This window comes from Geotrypetes seraphini, chromosome 12, assembly GCF_902459505.1.
Source record: "Geotrypetes seraphini chromosome 12, aGeoSer1.1, whole genome shotgun sequence".
Taxonomy (NCBI): domain Eukaryota; kingdom Metazoa; phylum Chordata; class Amphibia; order Gymnophiona; family Dermophiidae; genus Geotrypetes; species Geotrypetes seraphini.
Genome location: NC_047095.1, coordinates 109,222,802 through 109,248,570, shown reverse-complemented (window position 1 = coordinate 109,248,570; position 25,769 = coordinate 109,222,802). Strand labels below are relative to the sequence as shown.

The window sequence follows — 25,769 nt, the reverse complement described above, 5'->3', positions numbered from 1 at the left end:
TACCCAAGTTCCCGCTCCCTGAACTATGTATGCCCTTAGTCCCTCTTGGTTCCCCCCTCTGCACATGATAACATGTTAGCCTCACCTTGTACTTAGATCCACTGCCTACAGAATTTGTACACTTCTCCTTAATGACCATTTATTAGCCTTAATATTGTACCTTAATATTGTAGCCTTAATATTGTACCTTAATATTGTACCTAGGGCCCCTTTGTAATCCCACCAGTCCCTTCTGTTACATCTTCTCTCTGAATCTGTGTTTGTTCTACTGTTACCCACCTTGAGCTTTCTAGGAAGGGAGGAAATAAATATCTTGGTGGAACAACCTGCCAGGATCACTCAAGGTAATTTCTGATATTCAGACATTTAAAAAGGTGCCAAAAACAATTCTATTTGTAGAGGGTTGGGGTTTTTTTTAAATGAAATATGGTCTATGCTACTTTCTTAGAGTGCATTTTAAAGTAAGATTGATTTATTGTTGTAATGTCTAAAAGTTATGGATGTATTATGTGGATCACTTAGGTGTAAGCGGGGTATAAGTTTTTAAATAAATATTTGGGCAACTTTGAAATTGCCTTTGGTTTCCAACAGTTTCCAGAAGACATGTGGAAAGCCAGACTAGCTCTTAAACTCCCTGGATGGTGGGCTCAGGAAAATTACATCACTCCAGAGAAGTCTTCTTTAGCTCTGGGTGGGAAGTTGTCTTTTGGCCAGTACAGCCCAACCGATCACAGCAGAAAAACTCAGATTTAGGTTTAGGTCTATCCCAAACCAAAAGACCTGGACTTTTGGGCTCTGCAGCTGGATCCAACCAACAAGGAGGATCCCAGTGTGCCTGAACTATTTACATCCGATTTGGAATTTAGACGTAATTTTTGAGTTGTTGAAAGGGAAAGGGGATAGGACTTGTATACCGCTTTTTGTGGTTACTCATTCAAAGTGGTTTACATATATACAGGTACTTACTTTGTACTTGGGACAATGGAGGATTAAGGCCCAAATTCTGTAACTAGCGCCTAAAGATAGGCACCTATTTTGGAGCCCCCAGGTACATTAGATAGATTGTGAGCCTACCGGGACAGATAGGGAAAATGCTTGAGTACCTGACTGTAAAACCGCTTAGATAACCTTGATAGGCGGTATATAAAATCCTAATAAAACTTGAAACTTGAGGCGCCCACCTAGATAGGCGCCTATCTAAATTGAATAACAAGCTCAATTAAGCTTTTTAATCAGCCCCGATTGAAACATAGGCGCCTATCAAGAAAGTGCGAATCTGTAACAAGGCGCCTCTAAAAATTTAGACGGCCTTCAAAAAAAATAGGCGCGATGCATGTTAGGCATGGGCGTGGCCACGCGTTAGGCACCTTGCTGCAGAATCACCGCTCTTAAGCACGCTTAAGCGCTCCGCTAGGCGCCTAACTTTTAGCTGTGCCTAGAGCTGGCCTCAAAAACAGGTTCCGCTCAGCGTGATTCGTTAAACAGCACCCAATTCTACTTGAATCGCGCTGAACAGGGCCTAATTGGGCGCCTAACTTTCGGGCGCCTCTTATAGAATTTGCCCTTAAGTGATTTGCCCAGGGTCACAAGGAGCAGTGTTAGGATTCGATCCCACAACCTCAGGGTGCCGAAGCAGCAGCTTTACCACTAGGCCTCCGTTATGGTCCACACGTAATAGTCTCTTTTGCATTCCAAGAAGAAGTAAAGATTGGGGTTATTCTTTCAACTACTGGTGTGGTCTGATTTCATTTCGCGTGGAAGTCTGCTTTAGAGCCCAAACCTAAACAGTTGGCTCCTGCTCTGGTGCTCAACAAAGAAAATAACTTTATGTGTCCACTGCTAGTATCTGGGAGAAACAGGGGGGTTACCCTTGGATTCACTTGGCACCTGGTTCATGAACCTCAGGGCTGTCAGCATAAAGCACAGTGCTACCAATTTAGAAATACAATATGCATGAAAGTAAGTGAAAGTTCAGGATACTGAGGGAGGAGCCTAAAGTTCTGATTGGTCAAGCCAATCAGGACTTTAGGCTCCTCCCTTAGTATCCTGAAAACAGAGGGAGGTGCCTAAGGCCTGACTGACTCAGACACCTAAGGCCCCACCCCTTGGAAGGGGCCTTAGGTGTCTGAACCAATCAGGGCCTTTGGCCCGTGCATCACATGATGCACCAGGGAGGGGAAGGCCCGTCATTTAGACAGGTGGGTCCGAAGCACGAGCCAGAGAGCGGGCTTCCTGCTTCCAACGTTTTAAAAAGGTACAGGGGAGATTCGGAGTGAAGGGGGGGGGTGTCTGGTGGCATCCCTCCTGCGATTTTGGGGGGATTCAGGGGGGGGCAGTGGCTGGGGCGTGCCTGGTGTGGAGGGGGCTTTTTTCTTTTTAATGGGACAGATGTGTATACACACACATCTATGCCATTAAAAAACAAAACAAAACATAGAAACATGACGGTAGATAAAGGCCACAGTAACCATTATCTCTTTCTCTCTCTGAGAGATCCCACATGCCTATCCCAAGCCCTCTTGAATTCAGACACAGTCTTTGTTTCTACCACCTCTTCCGGGAGACTGTTCCACACATTTACCACCCTTTCTGTAAAAAGGTATTTACTCAGATTACTCCGGAGCCTATCACCTCTTAACTTTATCCTATGCCCTCTCATTGCAGAGTTTCCTTTCAAATGAAAGAGAATCGACTCATGCACATTTATATTATGTAGGTATTTAAACGACTATATCATATCTCCCCACTCCCGCCTTTCCTCCAAAGTATGCAAATTGAGATCTTTAAGTCTATCCCCATATGTCTTATGATGAAGACCATACACCAGAGGTGCCCAAAAGGTCGATCGCGATTGACCAGTAGATCACGAAGGGAACGCGAGTCGATTGCGGAGCCCATCCCATGTTGCCTTCGCGTTCTACTGGGCCGATCAGTCTTCCTCTCTCCAGCATCAATTCTGACATCGGAGAGGAAGTTCCGGGACATCCCGGAACTTCCTCTCCAAGGTCAGAATTGACATCAGGGAGAGGAATGTTGGTTGGCCCGACACTTCTGCTCAGGAAGCAGGGAGAGCTTGGGGTGGCGGTGGCTTGGGGGCCTGTTCCCCGATGACAGCGGCAGTGGCTTGGGGGAGGGCAGGGATAAAGAAAGAAAAAAGGGAAACAAAAAGAAAGAAAGGGGGGACAGGGAGACAAAGAAAGAAAGGGGGCATGGAGGGAGAAGGAAAAGGGGGTAGAGAGATAAAAAGAAAGAAGGGGGCAGGGAGAAAGAAAGAAAGGGGAGGGGGCATGGAGAGAGGAAGAAAAAGTTGGGGGAGGGAATGAGGTCTGGAGGAGAGAAAGCATACAGTAGGCTGAAAGAAGGGAAGCAATATTGGATGCACAGTCAGAAGCAGAAAGTACAACCAGAGGCTCATGAAATCACCAGACAACATAGGCAGGAAAAATGATTTTATTTTCAATTTAGTGTGTCCGTTTTGAGAATTTGCTGTCTATATTTTGCACTATGGCCCCTTTACTAAACCACAATAGCGGTTTTTAGCGCAGGGAGCCTATGAGCATCGATAGCAGCATGAGGCATTCAGCACAGCTCTCTGTGCTAAAAACTGCTATCGCGGTTTAGTAAAAAGGGAGGGGAGTTTATTTGTCTATTTTTGTATAGTTGTTACTGAGGCAACAATGCATAGAGTCATCTGCCTTGACCTCTTTGAAAAACCCTGGAATATAAATGATAATTAACATTTTCTCTGTGTGCTTTGTGTTTTTTTAAAATGTTATTGTTGGTAGATCATTTTGACTTGGTCATTTTAAAAGTAGCTCGCAAGCCCAAAAAGTGTGGGCACCCATGCCATACACCATTTTAGTAGCCTTCCTCTGGACCGACTCCATCCTTTTTATATCTTTTTGAAGGTGTGACCTCCAGAATTGTACACAATATTCCAAATGAGGTCTCACCAGAGTCTTATACAGAGGCAGCAATACCTCCTTTTTCCTACTGGCCATATCTCTCCCTATGCAACCTAGCATCCTTCTAGCTTTTGCCATCTTTTTTGCCTTCTAGCTTTTGCCAACTTTTCACCCTGTTTGGCCACTTTATGATCATCACATACAATCACACCCAAGTCCCGCTTTTCTGTCATGCACATAAGTTCTTCACCCCCTAAACTATACCGTTCCCTGGGGTGTTTGCAGCCCAAATGCATGACCTTGCATTTCTTAGCATTAAATTTTAGCTACAAAATTTCAAACCAAGCTTCGCCAGGTCTTTCTTCATGTTATTCACACCATCCGACGTTCGCACCAGAAGCCCTAACAGCAGTGACAGGAAGCTGCTTCTCCTGTCACTACTGTTAGGGCTCTGCGCATGTGTCAATTGCTCACTGAACGATTGATCGGCTGCATTTGCATGCAAACTTGATAACGCATCGATCGCTGCTGGAGAATCAACCAGAGAAATGGCCAACGGTGATCAAGTTGATATCTTTAGTGCATCTAGTCCTTAGAGTACCTGACAAAGAAAATGTGCGAATCGCTTTGACCTCGATTGATAAGGAAGTAGTTCATCAATGAAATTAACTTTTGAAACTATTAATTAAGAGACAAGTGTGAAATTACAAAGGAATTTTTTCTCACTGTTCTTGGTAGCAGTATCCTCCTCTCTTCCCTCCAGCTGGTCATAGTCATTAACTTCTTCCATTTTCAGGATCTCTACTGTGGGATCAGGACTACCTGTAAAAACAAACAAACAAAAAAAACAACAACTGAAATCTTATATAAAAGGGAGAAGATGGAAACTATGTGAGATCTGACATTTTTAAGTAGCAGGGACATAAAAATGAACCATGACATCCAGTTTACTACAATATCATAAGCACATAAGCTGCTGTTAAATACGCTCTTTGCTAGAGAATCCAACCTTCCTCTTTTTCTGCCAGAATGAGCTGGACTATCCCACCTCTTCTCCTTCATATACATTCCAGCAAGGCCACCCAGCCTTCCTTTCTCCAGTTTTGAACATTACAGGGGCTCCAAGAAAACATAATCCACATGTTGCTGAGAACGTGGATGGGCGGTATGGCGTATCAGAATGGCAGAGAAGGTGGTCTGAAATAGTGAGCGATGGAAAGGAGGATGAAAAATTCACAGGGGATCGTATACGTTGCTGATGAAAGAACGAAGATAAAGGGGCAAAGACATTTCACTCTTCTTTAAATTTGACAGAAATTCTAGAAACCTCAGAGGACGAAGTCATCTGTTGTTCGACACTTTTGGCGACGTTTGTCTTTCAGCAAAACAGATAGGCACTCCTAAGGCTTTCTTTTAGGCTCACGGAGTAAGATCAGTATATTTCCAGATGTCTCAAAATCCACACAGGCCAGGAGGAAATTATTTCTAGAACTGAAACAGTTTGTACTTTCTTTGAGGGCCAAATTTCAATTAAATGTATGATCCAACTGGATCAAAATTCCTATATATTTTTCGAGCCTTCTCAGTTACAATTTTTTCTTGATGCAAAGGGAGTAACACTGTCTAGTGCCTCTACTGAGAAGTAAATGGTCCCTGTAAGTAAGTTGGAAGATGTAACACTACAAATTAATTGTTATTTTTCCATTAGTTATCATTCTCTCTGATAATGTGAATTGTCTCTCCTCTGAAATGTGGGCTATCTAGAGCCAGAGCAATTTAACTTCTAAATGTATCAGAAGTCACTACAAACTTAAACTGTCTAAATGCAGCTGCACCCTGGACACATTTCCCAATAAACTGCTAGCTAATGCACCTAAAATCACCTATCAATGGATAATGACATTTCTCAACTCCTTACTCCGCAAAGGTCACATACCTCGTCAAAATGGGCAGCATAGCCCTGACTCCAATACCCAAAACGTAGGATGCAGACCTATCCATACTATCCAACTATAGACCAATCACCGGAATCCTAATATTGACCAAATTGTTCGAAACCCTTGTGTGTAAACAACTCATCAATTATATTAACAAACACTCTTGCATTCATGCAACACAATGCATATTTAAGGCCCATCACAGCATAGAACTCTTGATTCTCACATTAACAACCAACATCAAGAACACACTCTGCAGAGAGAATCAAGCAATCCTTCTACAATTTGACATCTCAGCCTTCGATTCCGTTGACCATAACCTTCTGTTAACAAAGTGAAATCAGACTTGAAGGACCATAAGAACATAAGAATAGCCTTACAGATCAGACCATTGGTCCATCTAGCCCAGGAGCCCTAGACTTTTTAAAGTCTTTCTTAACCAGCAGAAAATACATCATGTGGTTGTGTGGTAAGGCAATACCTTCTCTCAAAGCTGGAGGTTATTCTGTGGAGTTCCTCAGGGCTCCCTCTTTCCCCAGTTCTGTTCAATTTATTCATGAGCTCCCTTGGAGAAATCACACTCTAAATGGAGAACAATTGCAAACCTATGGAGATGATATCTTTCTTCATATTCAAATGGACTCTAGCATCACAAATATCCCTGAACAAATTGCTGATGGAATAAATAAAATCTCCATCCGGGCAAATAACAACAAACTCAAATTAAACACAACCAAGACCAAACTACTCTGGTTTCATATCATTCAACATTTGGTTCCCAACTCTATTACTCTTCCAGTCAGGAACACTCACTGCACAACTCATCTAAAGTCCTTGGTGTTATTTTAGATTCTACCTAGAGAATGACATGGAGACAAATTTTTCCCCGTCCCCATGGGAACTCATGTTCCTGTCCCGTTGAGTTCTTTTCCTGTCCCTACCCAATCATAAGAACATAAGAAGTTGCCTCCGCTGGGTCAGACCAGAGGTCCATCGCGCCCAACAGTCCGCACCCGCGGCGGCCCATCAGGTCCATGACCTGTCAGTGGTCCCTGAACTCATCCTATAACCTATCACTACTTCTATCTGTACCCCTTAATCCCCTTCTCCTTCAGGAATTTATCCAAACTCACTTTGAATCCCTGTATTGTGTTCTGTTCAATCACAGCTTCCGGGAGTGCGTTCCATGTGTCCACCACTCTCTGGGTGAAGAACTTCCTGGCATTGGTTCTAAACCTGTCCCCTTTCAGTTTCTCCGAGTGCCCCTGCAAGCTCTATCCTCATCTACACAAGCCTCAAACATTTTAAAAACATAAGTGTTTGAGGCGTGTGCAGTTAAGGCAGAGCTTAAATGAATGAGGCAGGGACAGGGAAGGCAACAAAACTCACAGGGACGGGACTGGGAAATTGAATTCCTACGAGGATGGGGAAAAATGTGCCCCCATGCCATTCTCTAATTCTACCCTCTCTAATGCACCACAAATCTCAAACCTCTGGAAAAAAAAAAACCCCATCTACAGCATGAAACGTTTCTGTCTGATCAGACTCCTCTTTTATGAACACCACTCTGCAATATCAGTTCAGGTGCTCGTTTTATTCCAACTGGACTACTGCAACTCTCCGTACACAGGCTTAAGCAGCAAACAACTACACAGACTACGGCTCATTCAAACACTGCAATTAGACTGATATTCAGGCTCACAAAATTTGACTCTATAGCAGAGTACTATCAGAAGCTGAACCGGCTATCTGTGGCCTCCTGGATCTCTTTCATAATATCTTGCATAATATTCCACTCACTCAACATTAACTCCTCGGATGCTCTAATCCAACTGTTCTCAGAACTCCACATCTGCCTTAATCTCCAACGCTTCATTGACGATTCTCTCTGCTCCCAAAGGGACCAAGTCCAAACATATTTTCAACTCTGGTCACTTACTTTGCCATCAAAAATTTGGAACCACCTACCCGTCAACACCAGGAAGGAAACAAACTACTTAATATTCAGGAGAAAACAGAAAACATTTCTATATGATCAATTGTCTGGATGGATCTCTCGACATAAACCTCAAATTACATAACGGTGTACATGCGTCAATAACCTCTCGATTACCATCACATTATTGTGTAATCACCTGTTCTTTAGACTGATTAATAATGCTTCTCCTTAGACTGTAATTTTGCTAGTTCCTAAATTCTTGGGCTTTCGTCTAAAATTCTTTACTAGTTCATTGTTCTACGAACAACCTTTTCTTTGTATTCTCCCCATGATTTTTATGGGTGTCTTAGTAACATAGTAAATGACGGCTGATAAAGACATGAACGGTCCATCCAGTCTGCCCATTAGTTATACCCGTTAAAAATACATGATTAAATTAACTTGTCTTTTCTTTGATATTTCTGGGTCATAGACTAAAGTCTACCTGGTATTGTCCTAGGTTCCAAATGCTGAAGATGCCACCCAAGCTCACTCCAGCTTATCCAACCATCCTGTTTGCAGGAAATCTACCATAAAGTCTGGCCAGTAACAACCTCAAGTTCCAAGTTAGTGGAGTTCCCATTGATGCCCTCCCCAGCCCATCCTATCCCGAATCACCACATATGGGACACAGACCAGGCAAGTCTGTCCAGTACTGGCCTTAGTTCTTTAATTTACATCTTTCATTTTCTAATTAGAGATCCTCTATGTTTATCCCACGCTTTTTTGAATTCCATCCCCATTTTCCTCTCCACCACTTCCCTCGGGAGGGCATTCCGGGCATCTACCGCCCTCTCTGTGAAAAAGAATTTCCTAACATTGCTCATGAGTCTTCCTCCTTGCAACCTCTAATTATGCCCTCTAGATTTACCATTGTCTCTTTTTTTGGAAAATATTTGGTTCTTTATTAATATCTTTCAAGTATTTAAACATCTGTATCATTATCTCCCCTGTCCCTCCTCTCCTTCAGAGTATACATATTTAACATTGCAAATCACCTTGATCGTCTTTAGGCTAACAGTGATTCACAAATTGCAGATTAGATTAGATTAGAAAGATAGACAAGGAGGTAGAAAACAGAAGAACGATTACAGGTGAAAGGAGAATAAAAAAAAAGGGTGGAGAGGAGTGATACCAATGGGAAGAGAGAAGAGCTGGACAGAAATGGCTGGGATGCTGAAATGAAAGAAAAACGTATACCCTCGTAACATATTAAAAACAAAGAATCCACACAAAGATAAGACATCAGCACCTTGATTAGAGTGTCTCATTTATATGGTGCCTCGTTTATAAGTTATCTTTTCTGAAAGAAATATTTAGATAAACCCATCAGTAAATATAAGTATTCTTATGTAATCTATTTGATGCTGTGTGTTGAAGGCAAATTATAAAATGTATCATCAAGTTTCAAGTTTGTTTATTATTTGATTAATCGCTTATCATAATTACTAAGCGATTTACATTAATAAAAAATACAGAATAAAATAATTAACAATTATATAAAAATCATTTTAAAAAATAGACAGATTTGATTTGAACAGGACACATTGGGAAAACAGGGGAAGAAATACAATTTAAATAGGAAAGGAGGGGTCTATAAGGATAAAACATAAAGGACAGGGGAAACAATATTATTGATTAAAGATAGTATAGATATATATATAGCTGACTAAAATGAAACAGAGTTGTAAAATAGCAATTATCGTTTTGATTAAAGATTGAAGGCATCTTTAAACAAAAAACTTTTGAGTTGGCTTTTGAATTTATCTAAATTTTTCTCCTCCCTTAAATAAAGTGGGAGAGTATTCCATGTTTGTGGCGCCGTGACGGAAAAGATAAACTGTCTACGGGTATTTATAATTTTTAGAGAGGGAATGACCAATAACAATTGTTGATTGGATCGTAAAGTTTTTTGAGAGGTGTATGGAATTAAATCTTTATAAATGAAAGATGGAGTTTTGGATAGTAATGATTTAAAGGTGAGTAAAGATAACTTATATAGTATTCTGTGTGCAACTGGGAGCCAATGAGCTTTTTGTAGTAAGGGGGTTACATGATCAAATTTTTTTGCCCCCATGATTAATTTAATAGAAGTATTTTGTATGATCTGTAATTTTCTGATTTCTTTTTGGGCCATTCCTTTGAATAAGGCGTTACAATAATCGATTTTTGAAATGATCAATGAATGAATTAATATATTTAAAGATCTGTTCCAAGTGCTCACGTGTGCCTGTGATGGTCAGGTTTCCTCCATCTTCAGAAGGCCGAGGATCAGCCTTGAATTCTTCTTGTTTAAACTGGATTAAAATATCTGGTTTGATGTTGGCAAAGCCTGTAATGCGAAAAAATGGTTATAATCCAGTCAACATTCAGTCATTGTTTTTTTTTTTTTTTAAGTGTTTACCATTGCCAGCTAAATTAGACCCATATGTTGGGCCATATTTGGGCATCAGTATTGAATATCCAGGCATCTGGACATAAGAACATAATAGTTGCCATATTGGCCCAGTATCCTGTTTCCAACATTGGCCAACACAGGTCACAAGTACCTGGCAAGATCCTAAGGAGAAAAACAGATTTTGTGCTGCTTATCCAAATAATAATCAGTGGATTTCCTCAAGCCATCTTAATAATGGTTTATGGACTTCTCTTTCAGGAAACTATCCAAACCTTTTTTTTAAACCCTGAGAAGCTAACTACATTCTCTGGCTGCTGGCACTTATGCAGGTCCTGGCCGATAATCAGATGACCTGTAGAAGACTCTTATGTGGATCTCAGCTGAATATCAGCCAGGACTCTCATAAGGGGATGTCAGGTCCCCCACCCCCTCATCATGCCAATTTCCATCCTAAGAGAACTGGTTCCTTTCAAATACTCCCCAACAAGTCTACCCTTCCCTCCGGTTAAGAGTGTATCCCACTCCTGTCCCCTCCCAACAAGAGCCTAAACCCCTTCTGACCATCCCCCAAAGCAGACACATTCCCAAACTCCAACCTCCACAAAGATCTTCCACCCCCCCCCCCCATGAGCACTGCTCCAGTCCAGGCTTGTAGGCATCTAAATACTCTTTATAGAATAGGCTCCAACTGTATACCCTCCAGGCATCTAATTTGAGGTACCTGTTATAGAACTATCTCTGAGGTGGGGTAGGTAAAGGAAAGTAGGGAAGAGATACTGGGTAACTCGGAGGGGGAGGGAGCTAGGGAATGGGAAATAAGACGGACACTTTGGGGAGTGCTAGGGAAAGGTAAATACTGGACATGGGGGGAGGGGCAGGGAAAGAAAGGAGACTGGAAATAGTGGATTGCAGAGGGGATGCAAGGGGCTTGATTCATGCCTGTGGAGGGGAAGTATGGCACATGGCTGAAGGTTTGTCTAGGACATTAGATATGCTCGGGCAAATGCTGATAAAAGTGTGAACTCTATCCAAAGACAAACCCCCTCTTTTACAAAGGCGCGCTAAGCATTTTTAGCGCACTAAATCTACACATAATAACGTCTCCATAGACTAACATGCATACGTTAGCGTGTGCTAACATTTAGGGCGTGTTAAAACGCTTAGCACACCTTCGTAAAAGGAGCCCTAAGTTAGTTTAGTAAAATATATTCACAGCACCAGGGACGAAGCAGAACACAGAGGCCAGCAATAGAGGTCATTTTTTTTGGTACATCGACAGAATTGAAAAATGGGCCTAGTAACCCCAAATCATTATCTGTATTCCTCAGGTAAGAAAAATACTCCATCTGAAAAATTTTCCACCTGAGAATCCACCAAGATCAATTTAACAAATTGTGTAAGGAGAGAAAGAGGAACAGTGAACCACTAAAATATACAGTACACAAAATTCTATTCTGCGCCAGATTTACCCCCTTTTTACGAAGCCAGATTAAGATTTTTTATTGTGGGGTGAAGCAGTATTAGCTCTGATGCTCACAGGAATTCTTTGAGCGTCAGACCTAATACCACTGCGGCAAACAATAAAAAAAAGCCTAATGTTAAGTGAAAGTTTTATATTCACTATTTGTACGAAAATTATTGAAAGTAAAAAAAGATTAAACAAAAAATACGTTATATATTAGTTTAAACTAAAATTTTAGTTTAAACTAAAATTCACAAGTTAAGTGAAAGTTTTATATTCACTATTTATACGAAAATTATTGAAAGTAAAAAAAGATTAAACAAAAAATACGTTATATATTTTGATCCTATGAGATCCTATGAAGATCGGGTTCGGCGGGCTTTGTCCACTGGAACCAACGGGAGATTTACCCTCTGAGGATCGAGTATCAAAGTATTTCCTTTATGAACACCTATTTATGAGTGTGTGAAGATTATATTAACCGGATGTTTTTTGATATTTATCCTATGAGATAATTAACAATTAGCACCTAAATTGGGCTTAATTGGATGGTACGCACCTAACTTGTTAGGCGCCTACCAGAAAGCATGCATGGTTAGGCATGGATCATGTTTTTCATGTAGGCACCTGTTTTAGACTTAGGCACCCTTATTTATGTCAAGAAAATCTCCGCTAGTAAGGTTAGGATGCCTATCAGCGTCTAAGTCCATTTTAGGCACAGCCAAGCACAATTCTATAAAGTATATCTAGCTTTTATAGAATTACGGCTTTAATCTAAAAAGTTTTATGATCTAGCTTCAGAAAATAATTTCTAATAACGTAGGGCATGGGAGGGTGGGAATTGGGCCAGCAAGTAAGATCAGGATTCTGAGTAGGAAGTCTGAAGACCGAGAGGACCTGCAATTGTAGGTGAAAGTACCAAGTGCATCAGTGCGTGTATTTGTTTTATACACTTCTCCCTCGGTATTCGTGGGGGGTAGGGGCAGAGCCGGACCGCAAAGTGTGAAAAACCATGAATAACTTCTCTTCCAGCTCTGACCCACCCCTGCCTCCCTCCCGCCTTCCCCCATGCATCCCGGATTTACCTGGTGGTCTAGCAGGCTTTCGGGGCAGGCGCGAACTTCCTACGCTCCTGCCCCATGCAGATCACCAATAGGAAATGACTGCCGTGATGTCCCATAATCTCTCGAGACTACAACGGGAGCTCACAGCAGCCATTTCCTATTGGCGATCTACACAGGGCAGAAACGTAGGAAGATTGCTCCTGCCCCGAAAGCCTGCTAGACCACCAGGTAAAGAGTAATCTATAGTGCTACTAGACATTTTAAGTCCTGTAGGGAGGCGGAAAAGACCTAAACTATGCTTTACCCCCCCCCAAAAAAAAATTGCGGATAATCGAAACCATGAACCTCAAAACCGTGAAAAGGGAGGAGGAAGTGTACTTACTTCTTACAGAAAGGCAAGTCTGTTCAGATGTCTCCAATTCAGAATGATCAACGAAAAGGGGATCATCCTCTTGTTTAACATTCAGTGAGAATACAGATGTTACAACCGGAAGGCCTGTAATGAACAAGCAAATATGTCTAGAGAGATTCATTGAGAATATGCTGATACTATATGAGAAGGGGCTAGAGCAGGGGTGGGCAACTTCGGTCCTCGAAGGCCGGAATCCAGTCAGGTTTTCAGGATTTCCCCAATGAATATGCATGAGATCTATTTGCATGCACTACTTTCAATGCATATTCATGTTTTAAATAAATGTAACTGTAGGTTTGGCTTTGACATCTCTCTAGCCTCTTCTTTTGTACTGTGTTATTTTCGAGGCCGGCTCCTTTCTTTTGTTGTCCTCCTATGAAAAAAACAGATTTTAAGACCTGAAATCAGAACCAAAGCCAAAACTGAAAAGTTGTGCTTCCCACCCACAGTGGAAGATGCAGCTCCTCAACGGAGAACAGATTCCTGTGAGCCACCACCATCCCCAGACCTTGACCTACCTTAACACGCCCCGACGGTCTAGTGGCCTCTTCATGGGCAGGAAAGAACCCCCCTCCCCTCTTTCCCGCCTACTGCTCTGCCTGTTGCCACCATTTTAAACTGGTTGCCAAGACTGCTATGTGAGGTCCTGACAGCCTTCTCAAAGCGGTGGCCACAATGAGCAGAGAAGAGGGCAAGAGTGGGCTCTTTCCTGCCCTTGAAGAAGCCACTAGACTAGGGCTTGTTAAGGTAGACCCTGCAGAGGGCCTACTGATTCTATGGGGGCATGGGTGGCTGGAGGGGGGGTAAAGAGCTTCCATTTGAACCAAAAATGCCCTAGTATTTTGGGTCGGTTTCGGTGCCAAATCTGATTCTAAAATTCAGTCAGCCTCTAATTTCCTTTCCCTTTTTATAATGTTACTGTGATTTTGTTATATGTAAACCAGTTAGATACATACATTTTATTAGCAACATACCAAAGGAATAGACCAAAAACTACAAACGTTCAATGTCAATGATCTATCTCCTGTAAATTGAATGTGCAAAGCCTTTTAAAACCAAAACATTTACTTACTCTTGGTGGGGTTTTCCTTTTCCTCCCCCTCATAGTGATGTGTGAAATATTTCTCATCTTCTTTTTTTATTTTGACTATAACATCTGGATAAACAATTGAATAACCTGTCAAATAAAAAAATCAGGAAATATGTTATCTTGGCATTAGATAACTACATTTACTGTACCAAGTAAAAGGTTAGAAATGTGATATATACCACCTTTCTGTGGTAAATCCAAAGTGGTTTACATATATACTGCTCCCTCCGTATTCGCTGTGATAGGGGATTAACAGACCCGTGAATAACTTTTTCAAATGTTATTCGCTGTTTTCTATTAAAAACCATCATGAATCTGGTGAAACCGCAAATAAAATTGGTGAGAGACCTGGCCTGTTCCTGAAGGAGAGGCAAAACGCGGTGAAGAAAGTGCTGGAAATCGGCCATTTTCTCTGTAAATACTGAATTTAGCAAAAACAGTAGAGGATCCGGCCTTTTCTGTCTCTGTGGATGCAGAGAATGCCTTTGATCGTGGACTTTCATGTATCAAGCAATGGATTGGTTTGGTATAGGATCTGGATTTATTCAAATGATTCAAACCTTGTATAGTTCCCCTTCTGCCAGATTATATATTAATAATACAGTGTTCCCCTGGTCATTCGCGGTGGGTGGTTCGCGGTCCCAGTCATTCAAGGTATTTTCCGACCACAACCGCCGACCAGAAGAGGACAGCTGGAGAGGCAGAAGAGAGCAGCCGGAGTGCCGGCAAGTGAAGGAAATCACTCGCTGTATGCTCTGACCGCCTCTTCCTGCACTAAAGTTAGGCCTTACCAATCAGGAGCTGCTTTGACACAATCAGCGGGGAGAGGGGGGAGGGTAAATTTCCCAAATTTTTATAGGTATCATCAAGCATTCATTCTGCGTCAGGGTATGTATTGGATCCTTCCTGAACTCATGGAGACTCTACCGGACTGGCTGATATTAGAGAGTCATTTCATGTCCCCATTACGACTGAAACAAGCAAAAACCTCCCAAACCCCAAGAATAGAAAATGGATAGGGGAAGAGACAAAGACAAACAAAGAACTCAACTAACTTTGATATAAATTATTAGAGCGGGAGAGCCCTCAGTCACACAGCCACCGCTGGGAATTCCCAGGGGAGAGGCTGTCATGGGCTTACACCCAGAAGAGTGTTAACTGTGAAACATCCCCGGGCTCTCTCCGCATGAATAAGTAAATAAAGTGCAACAATCACGTGCAGTGTGTGAAAAATATAATAAATCAAAAAAACACCCAGGTAACTAAGTTTGAGTTTGTCTCTGTCCCCTAACCAGGGGGCCAAAAGGAAAAACAAGTGTCCAAATCTAGCCAAGCCAAACACAATCTGGAAGTATTTAGCTTCTCCGTGTGAAAACAGTCAGTGAATGATGACTTCGTCCTATGGGACTCCGTTTCGGGGGTGCACACCCCCTTCTTCAGGAACAACTTGACTGCGCTGAGTCTCTCAATTCCTCCGACACAGCTTGGAGAGCAATGGCCATTTTCTACAAAATAGCTCTTTTAGTCTTTAAGACATTAAAATCTAATACTCCGGCCTTCATAGATAGGCTCTTGATTCCATACAGTTCATCCAGAACTCTTAGATCATCTTCACAATGTACTTTAAATGTTCCCTCTTTAAAAGTTATTGGAACCCGCCATGCTTTAATTTTCTCCGTTACGGCACCAATATTATGGAACTCCCTTCCTTTATATTTAAGATTAGAACAAGATTTACAAATATTTAAAAAGAACCTTAAATGTCTTCTTTTTAAAGAAGCCTTTAATTGACAGATCACAAATACTCATTTTTTCTTGACCTTTTTTCGGTCTCTCATTTTATCCCCTTATCTCCCTAATATGTTTCCCTCTTATGTAATCTTTTAACAAATATTGTATTTCCTCCCCACCTTCCCATTGTTATCAGTTGTCTTCATGTCTTCATGTCTAATGGTCTCGGGACTCAAGGATCTACCATACGAAAAACGGCTTGACAAATTACAGCTATAGTTTCAAGTTTATTATATTGTTTGATTAAACGCTTTTAAAATTTCAAAGCGTTTTACATAAATAAAATAAAGTGGACTATACTCGCTCGAGGAGCGCAGAGAGAGGGGGGACATGATCGAGACGTTCAAGTATCTTACGGGCCGCATCGAGGCGGAGGAAGATATCTTCTTTTTCAAGGGTCCCACGACAACAAGAGGGCATCCGTTGAAAATCAGGGGCGGGAAACTACGAGGTGACACCAGGAAATTCTTTTTCACTGAAAGAGTGGTTGATCGCTGGAATAGTCTTCCACTACAGGTGATTGAGGCCAGCAGCGTGCCTGATTTTAAGGCCAAATGGGATCGGCACATGGGATCTATTCACAGGGCAAAGGTAGGAGAGGGACATTAAGGTGGGCAGACTAGATGGGCCGTGGGCCCTTATCTGCCGTCTATTTCTATGTTTCTATGTTTTCCAGTTTGTTTAGAAGAATAGTAATTGTATAAGTGAGTACATTTTAAACTCTATTTTATTTATGTAAAACGCTTTGAAATTGGAAAAGCGTTTAATCAAACAATATAATAAACTTGAAACTTGAATTGAGAGACTCAGCGCAGTCAAGTTGTTCCTGAAGAAGGGGGTGTGCACCCCCGAAACGGAGTCCCATAGGACGAAGTCATCATTTACTGACTGTTTTCACACGGAGAAGCTAAATACTTCCAGATTGTGTTTGGCTTGGCTAGATTTGGGCACTTGTTTTTCCTTTTGGCCCCCTGGTTAGGGGACAGAGACAAACTCAAACTTAGTTACCTGTGTGTTTTTTTGATTTATTATATTTTTCACACACTGCACGTGATTGTTGCACTTTATTTACTTATTCATGCGGAGAGAGCCCGGGGATGTTTCACAGTTAACACTCTTCTGGGTGTAAGCCCGTGACAGCCTCTCCCCTGGGAATTCCCAGCGGTGGCTGTGTGACTGGGGGCTCTCCCGCTCTAATAATTTATATCAAAGTTAGTTGAGTTCTTTGTTTGTCTTTGTCTCTTCCCCTATCCATTTTCTATTCTTGGGGTTTGGGAGGTTTTTGCTTGTTTTGTGATTTTTCTACCTCCCTTATTTTAGGGTTTATTTTTGTCCCATTACGACTGAGCCATATTTTGAGTATCAAGTTGCCTAGAATATATAAGGACAATAGTATTCTTTTTTCCACCTGGAATACATTAAAACGTATTAATAATTTAACACCTACTCCAATACAACAATCCACTTGTCAATTTCTATGGTTAAACTCCAAGATACAAATCGGCAAGTCTAAAATCCTCTGGAAGCATTGGCTGCAGGCAGGCAGTGGCGTACCAAGGGGGGGGTGACGGGGGGGGAGGTGCGGTCCGCCTCAGGTGCACGCTTCAAAGAGTTGCACAGCCGGCCAGATCTGGAACGTCCCACACTGCTCAAAATGGCACCTCGACGTGGCTGCCGTACTTATTCCAGAGCAGAGTCGGCAGCCGCGCTGAAGTGCACGAAGGTCCCGCGATGACTACTTCTGCTGCCTCTGCTCTGGAAGAGGTATGTGATGTCGGGGAGGGTGCAGCTGCAGTCATCGCGGGACCTTGCCACAACTCCCTGTGTCTGCCGGCCCAGCCCCCCTCCGATGTCACTTAACTCTTCCGGAGCAGAGGCAGCAGAAGTAGTCATCCGGGACCTTGCTGATTTTGATGGAGAGAGAAAGGAACATAGTAGGGTGGTAGAAGGAGAAAAAGGGGGTCAGGGTGGTATGGAAGGGGGTGGAGGGTGAGAAAGGGGGTCAGGGTGGTATGGAAGGGGGTGGAGGGTGAGAAAGGGGGTCAGGGTGGTATTGAAGTGTAGTGAAGGGTGAGAAAGGGGGTCAGGGTAGTATGGAAGCATGGTAAAGGGTGAGAAAGGGGGTCAAGGTGGTATGGAAGCATGGTGAAGGGTGAGAAAGGGGGTCAGGGTGGTAAGGAAGGGTGTGGAGGGTGAGAAATGGGGTCAGGGTGGTATGGAAGAGGGTGGAGGGTGAGAAAGGGGGTCAGGGTGGTATGGAAGCATGGTGAAGGGTGAGAAAGGGGGTCAGAGTGGTATGGAAGGGTGTGGATGGTGAGAAAGGAGGTCAGGATGATATGGAAGCATGGTGGAGAGAAATGGGGCAGATGCTGATGGAACTGCAGGGAAAGGGGAAAGAGACATAAGGGGGAAGGGTACTGCATGGAATTGGGTTAGAGGGAGAGAAAGGGGGCAGAAACTGATGGAAGTGGGGGGGAAGGGAGAGGAGAGAGTAAAATGCCAGACCATGGGGATGTGGGAGAGGGAAGGAGAGGAGAGAGATGCCAGACCATTGGAGCAGGGAAGGGAAGAAGATGGATGCCAGACCAATGGGGGTGAAGGGAGAGATGGAAGGGGAGGCATAAAGTTTCTGGAAGGGGAATAGAAGGAGAGAAGATGCCATATAGAAGAGGCAGAGAGAGGGTAGACAGCGGATGAAAGGAAGAGAGTAACAAGAAAATGAGGAAAGCAGAAACCAGAGAAGACAAGGTAGAAAAAAATTCTATTTATCTATTTTTTTCTTGCTTTAGGGGAGATGCATCGCTATTTCTGTGGTGTTGCATTGTATGAGGAGTCCAGCTTCTTGATGCTTTCAGTTTAACATTTGTCTATGTATTTTTATTCTATCTCCCCATTTACAAAACTGTAGAGCGTTTTTTAGCGTTGGCATCTGAGCTGTTACCACCATGGCTAAAAACCACACTACAGTTTTGTAAATGGGAGAGGGGCTAGTTTGTAATTACATATTTCATACTAGGCGAAGGTGTTTTCTGTGTTCTGTGTGCTCGAAAAGACATGGTTTTCTGTTAGGATTGACTGTGCAGGATTGATCTGTACTAGTCTGGCTTGTGTAGTTGTATAATGGATGTATTGATGTACTGCTCACTACAATATGTAAGATGCTGCCTTTTCTAGGTACCCTCTTGTGTGATGTGTGGATTGATACAAAAAATCATGTTTTTCATACAGAAGAGGGGGGGGTCAAAAAATGATGGTCCCCGGGTGTCACATATGCTATGTACGCCACTGCAGACAGGTGTATGTTCTTTAGATGATGTGATCTCAAATGGGAAAATGCTAAATTTATTACAACTGCAACAATCATTCAGCATATCAAAATCTCAAGCTTATAAGTGGTTGCAGTTGAAACAGGCCATTCAGAAAGGGTTCCCTGATTGGCGCAACTTAAAAAATCATTATAGCTTGCCGGGCCTATGTTTCCAGACAGATTTGCTAGGGCATCAGGCCTCCAAGTGGTATAAATTAATATCTGTATAAAAAACCAAAACAAGCCTAAAAGACATTTGGAACATTGAGATAAAGTAACAGATTTCTGCTACTCAATGGCCACGGATTTGGACTTGGAGGATGAGATGTACAGCGCCAGCATCTATGAGACAAACCTGGATTTTTTTGTTACCTAGAATTTTTTGGACCCCAGTTTGTTTGCAAAAGTCGGATGGTTCAAAGTCTAATAGATGATGGCATTGTCCTCTTGAAGTAGGGACACTGGATCATTTGTTGTACTATTGTCCCTTGATACTCAATTTTTGGAAATTAATATGATACTGGAAACATCGATTCCGTTGTCCTACGATGTGGTCATTTGTGGGACATTGTTGGAAGTTAAAAATCCATTAGATGGGTATAAAAGCAGACTTTTTATCACTATGACAGGGGTAGCCATGCAAATGATCACCAGGAATTGGAAGGCCTGGGACAGGCTTAATTTTTCCTTTTGGCGGGAATCTTTGTGTCAATGTTATAGATATGAAAAAATGAACTCTGAATTATTGGGACATAATAAAATATTAAAAACAACATGGGGCCCATTAGTGAAATTTGTCAAATCAGATTAATTATATAAGGTTTTAATTCTGTTTTTCACACATATCCAGGGAGGGGGGAGGGGGAAATATGTTTTCTATAGTATTATTTGATTTAATGTAAGTGCTGTTCATTGTATTACTTGTTTGTATAATTTTTTGCACTTGTTTGTATAATTTTTTGCACTTTTATTCAAATTGAAAATCAATAAAGAATTACAAAAAATACCAAAAAAAAAATCATACAGAAAGTTCTATAATGCCCTGCCTGGCATTCTGTCATTCTGTGCGGGGAAGATCAATTTTAAGAAAATGTTAAAAATGCAGCTTTTTGTCAATGTCTTCCTATGCTAATGTTTCAGTAGTCTCTTCAGTTTCAAGACACGGGGCTCCTTTAACGAAGGCACGTTGAGGCCTTAACACGCGGAATAGCGTTCGCTAAAATGCCGCAGGCGGTAGTTTTTCAGCTAGCGCGTGCTATAGCACGCGCTATTCTGGTGCGTGTGCTAAAAACGCTAGCGCATCTTCGTAAAAGGAGCCCATGGTGTTCAGAATATTTCTGCCTTGAATGTAATATTCAATGTTCTGCATCTTATTTGTTGAAATTATGATTTGATAATGCCTGTATTGATATTGCGATTTGATAATGTTTGATTTTGATATGGCGTTGCTTTTCCCTGGGGGGATGGAAAATTTATGTTTGTCCTTTGTTTGTACGATATGTTTAGTGACTAAAGAGCGACCAGGATAATATGTATTTAGCCAATGTGTAAATCGCATAGTTTTATGCGGTATATAAATTGTAAAATAAATAAATTTTACAGCACAGTTTTTTTACTGGACTTGCAGCACTGATGTCTGCATGATAACTTTTGGTCCTAGCCCAGGGGTGGGCAACGAGGGCCGCAATCCAAATCGGGTTTTTCAGGATTTCCCCAATGAATATGCATGAGATCAATTTGCATGCACTGCCTCCCATTGTATGCAAATGGATCTCATGCATATTCATTGGGAAAATCCTGAAAACCCGACTGGATTGCGGCCCGCGTTGCCCACCCCTGCCCTAGCCCCTACATTTTGGCTGCCCATATGATTCGGCAGCTGAGATTTTCACAGCCTTGATAACATCCATCCTGCAATCGGTCTGTGGGTGACCGATGATGGAGAAGCATCTTTACCCCACGATATCAGCATGCCTTGAATGTCCTTGATGATCTTCTTGTACAACTCCTTCTGCCATTCTCCCAAAACGTTCCACTCCCCTTCCAAGAAATAAGCAGCGACATCAATGAATGTGACCGACGCCTGAAATCAAAAACAGAGTATACTGAGCTCCTGTTTCTCTTTAGAGTCATTTTCTGGCTTTTGTCAAAGAAATGAGCTCTCCTGTAGCATGAAGATGTCTCTGCTGTCTTAGGAGCCTTGCTGATGTTTGCCCAAAGCTGCTAAATGGCCTAATGTGAAATGCACTACAGAGTTCCGTATTAGTTTTACTTTCTGAGTGTGCTAAACACACAGGGGCTCATAATCAAAATGGGAATATGTCTAAAAACCGGCCTAAATTGGCACAAGTCGTCCAAGTGCTGATAATCAAACCGGGCTTTAGACGTATCTAAAAATGACTTAGGCCTTCACAGGGCTGAAGCACGCCCAGAGCTAAAAGGGGCGTTTTAGGAGGAGAGGGCGGGATTTGGGCGGGAGGTGGGCCTAGACTTAGTTCTACTGCAAGTATAACCACTGTAGGGACAAACTACAGACCCCTACATACTCCCCCAGTGATCATTGACCCCCCCCCACTCCCTGCCATAAAAATCGTAATAACAACTTTATATATCTGCCTCCAGAACATCAGCACCTGGCAGCTTGGCATAGGAAAGCCTAGTAGAGCTGCACAGAGGTGGCTTAAGTGGTCGAGGGGGGTGGGGGGGGGGGGGCTAGTGAACCATGGAGAGGAGGACCTAGGCCCATAAGCCACTCTATATGCACTGCATGCATGGTGAAACATGTGCACCCCCCAAAACCCTTATGTACTGCCATATAAGTGGCACCTGCAGCCTTAAGGGCTATTGGAGTGGTAGACAGGTGGATCTAGTTCAGTGGTCTCAAACTCAAACCTTTTGCAGGGCCACATTTTGGATTTGTAGGTACTCGGAGGGCCTCTGAAAAAATAGTTCATGTGTTATTAAAGAACTGACAATTTTGCATGAGGTAAAACTATTTATAGTTTATAAATCTTTCCTTTTGGCTGTCTTAATAATAATATTGTCATTTATAGCTAAAGAGACATATGATCAAGAAACTGTTTTATTTTACTTTTGTGATTATGATAGACATACTGAGGGCCTCAAAATAGTACCTGGCAGGCCGCATGTGGCCCCTGGGCCGCGTGTTTGAGACCACTGATCTAGTTGGTTCTGGAGGGTGTTTAGGGGGGGCTTACCATGACCTATAAGGTTGTTGTGGTGAGATGTGTATGTTACACCCTTTTTGTGAAGTTCACAGCAGTGCCCTGTAAGGTACCCCACTACTCTGGTGCAATGTTTGTGTGTCTAGTCCATCACTTTGCTGACCCCTCCCACATCCAAAAGGTCTTTTTCTAAGCATTTTTGACTAGGACAAATTTTGGGACAAAAATGGGGTATAAAGATAGGCGAAATAGCGGTCTAGACGATCAGGCGACTGGACGTACAGTTAGATGATTAAAAAAAATAAATATGATGGATGTATTTTTTGAAAATGGACCTTTTCCCATGTCCGACTTTGGGCGACTAGTGGCTTAGGCCCAAAACGGACTTTGACGTATCTTTTGCTTATGCCCCTCACAGTATTTATTTATTTTTTTGGAGAGGGTCATGGCATAGGCAGGGATCAAGCAGAGTTCACATGGAAGTAGTAACCAATTAGCATGTGCACATTAGCATGCACTAATTGGTTCTTGTAGGGTTAACGCGGGAGCATTTACTGATTCCTAAAAGGCAGGTGTGTTCCCACATTAGTATATTTGCTAACAGACAAATTAGCATGGGATGGCCAAAAATAAAAAAGGCCTATTTTATTGGAATGGCTTAGTAAAAGGCCATTTCTTATTGCAGCTTAGTAAATAGGCCCCTTAAATATTCAGGGTTAATATTACCACCACTACTACAGTCGACTCCGTTTAAGTAATGGCCCCCGTACCAGATTGCCACATGCGCTTAAGCAGAGTACCAGTTTTTTGTCAGGCGGTTGCTTAGCTAGTATCGATAGCTATCTGGGGGTGATGGCGGCAACAGCGAGCTGTGCTGAGAGGCAGTTGCTGGTGAGTGCTCGGAGCACTGGCATAGGTCTCCCATCTACTTGCTGCCTCCTGATGCTGTGACGTTCCAGGGATGGGGGTGGGGGGATAGTAAACGTGGTGCGATAAATACAGAGGACCTGTGATTGCATTTAACCGGAGTCAACGTAACGTGAAAGAATAGAGGTGGGACCTATGACATCAGCGCGCATAAGCGGATTGTGTACTTATAAGAAGTGCAAATATCCGGAGTTTACATCCGTTGACGTTAATGTAAAAAAAAAAAAAAAAAAAGGGACCCTGGTGGTCGGGTGCGGATAACCAGAGCATGCGCTTATCCAACGTGCACTTGGGTGGAGTCGACTGTATTTATTTATCCTCTTCTTTTATCAAGCTGCGCTAGAGGTTTTTAGCGCAAGCCAGCGAGGTAAGTGCTTCGAGACGCATAAGAATTCTATGAGCGTCAGAGCATTTACTGTGCTAGCTTGCGCTAGAGCAGGAGTAGGGAACTCCGGCCCTTGAGAGCCATATTCCAGTCGGGTTTTCAGGATTTCCCCAAGGAATATGCATGAGATCTATTTGCATGCAGTGCTTTCAATGCCTATTCCTTGGGGAAATCCTGGAATACGGCTCTCGAGGAACGGAGTTCCCTACCCCTGCGCTAGAGGCTTGATAAAAGGGGCCCAAAATCAAAAGACAGTCCCCGTTCAATACAGCTTACAATCTAATCAAAGGAGGCAGGTGAGGAACATCCATGATTAAATTAGCCCAAAGTGAGTACCCCCTTAAAATATTACCACTGGGCAACTGAACTGTGCCACTTAACATAAGACTTCTTTCTTTCCTCCCCCTTTATGCACAGATAAGTTTGGCCATTTTGTGAATTAAATGGCCAAATACATTGGTTGAATTGCCAGCTGATTTTTTTTTTAAGAATTTATGTATTCAATCTGTAATATGTTTAAGCTGTATATCAAATGTTAATAAAACAAACATATTTATGCAATTGCCACTGCTGCCAAGCAGGTGGAATTGAAAGAATCGGGCACAAATGCCAAGTTACCCAATTCCAGGATGGAGATGTCAAGCCAGTCCTGGATTTCTCTACCACCCCCAACTTTGGTGAATTCTGGGACTTGCAGTACTGATTTCAGGGGGCAGGATCAGGCATTACGGTCTTCACACTGCTTTAGGGTTTTAGTTCAAAACCAGGCCTGGCCAAAAAGCCTCTAGACTGGAACAGGGTAATAAGGCAGGTGGGTTGCTGCCTTAAATTGGGAAAGTTAAGAACGCTAGCTAGGGCCAAGTCTGACAGGCAGAGAAAGAGAGCGTAAGAGTACCTGCATGTGAGCAGAAGGCAGAGAGGAACTTCTTTCCAGATCAGAAATCAGGGCAGACATCTCCGTTAGGGTTTTCTCTATATTCTGCGGTGCTAGATTAAAAGCTGTAGGTGTTTGTTGCCTTGTCAGATCCTGAGAAACGCGAATAAAAAAAGGAAAATGAGCAGATAAAGTCCTCCTCTTTCCCTTTCTGCAGAACTGAAGGCTCTGGCTTGCTGGTTAGGTTCAACTCCAGACACAGATATTTTTTTTTTCTCCCTGTTCTTTGCTGCACTGCTCACAAGAGGGCAATCCCTTGTATAGAGCATGTGCAAAAAGATCCTTAGCTAAGCCTATCTATTTAAGGTGGCTCTCCTAAAGATATCAAATAGTTTCTAAGCACAATTCAGGTATCTGGTTTAGACCTTTTTTTTTGCATCTATGAAAGATAGGTTAGCTATTTTTAAGGTAAACACTAAGCCAACTGATCAAGTCCCGTCCACTTAGCGACCCCTTTGCAACCTGATTTTCCTCTGACGCGATTCACTCACCTCTGTCCCAATCATCTTCCGATCCGCACAAGCAAATGAGGGGGGAACATCATTCAAATGTAAGCAGGCAGATTCATTAAACAAATCTGGAACACCAACTGGGCTGGCCGATCAACAAAAGAAGCTGGGGAGCTTTCCGACTGCATCTCCTGCTCTCCTGTCCCGGCTCGCCTCTCGCCCCGAATCTCTCCTGCCACCCCGCTCTCGCCCCGAATCTCCTCCTCTCGCCACCCCGACTCTCCTGCCCTACCCTGCATTGCGAGCCCGTGGTTTTAACCCACAGGTTTAAAGCGGGTTAAAATCACGGGCTTGCGAAGTAAAAAAAAGTTTTTTTTAAAAAAAAGGTTGCTGTATTTTTTTGTTGTACTCATTGCTTTTTCTGCCTTTCATGTGCTCTGTACACTGATTGTTTTTAGTAACACATGTTAACTGCTACGCTTTGTATTTTTTCCTATCATGTTTATTGACTTGGTAGGTCCGTTTAGTGAATTTAGCCCTAAGAA

At 42.5% G+C, this 25,769-nt stretch overlaps 1 protein-coding gene across 3 annotated transcripts in view; it reads right to left on the bottom strand.

The window, feature by feature from the left end:
- The window catches only part of LOC117346067 (oocyte zinc finger protein XlCOF6-like), a 30,333-nt gene extending 4,889 nt beyond the window's left edge, over positions 1-25,444 (bottom strand). Inside the window, exons 1-7 of one of the 3 annotated variants that reach the window (XM_033915362.1) lie at positions 25,267-25,444; positions 24,737-24,868; positions 21,301-21,427; positions 14,229-14,333; positions 13,127-13,240; positions 10,045-10,152; positions 4,614-4,727 (exon numbers count right to left, since the gene is read on the bottom strand). In XM_033915362.1, coding sequence (XP_033771253.1) covers positions 4,614-4,727; positions 10,045-10,152; positions 13,127-13,240; positions 14,229-14,333; positions 21,301-21,427; positions 24,737-24,868; positions 25,267-25,281 — 715 coding nt within the window. In that variant the 5' untranslated portion in view covers positions 25,282-25,444. The remainder of the gene's footprint in view (positions 1-4,613; positions 4,728-10,044; positions 10,153-13,126; positions 13,241-14,228; positions 14,334-21,300; positions 21,428-24,736; positions 24,869-25,266) is intronic. The other 2 variants (XM_033915364.1, XM_033915363.1) reach the window with 2 other exon arrangements.
- Positions 25,445-25,769: the final 325 nt, after the last annotated feature.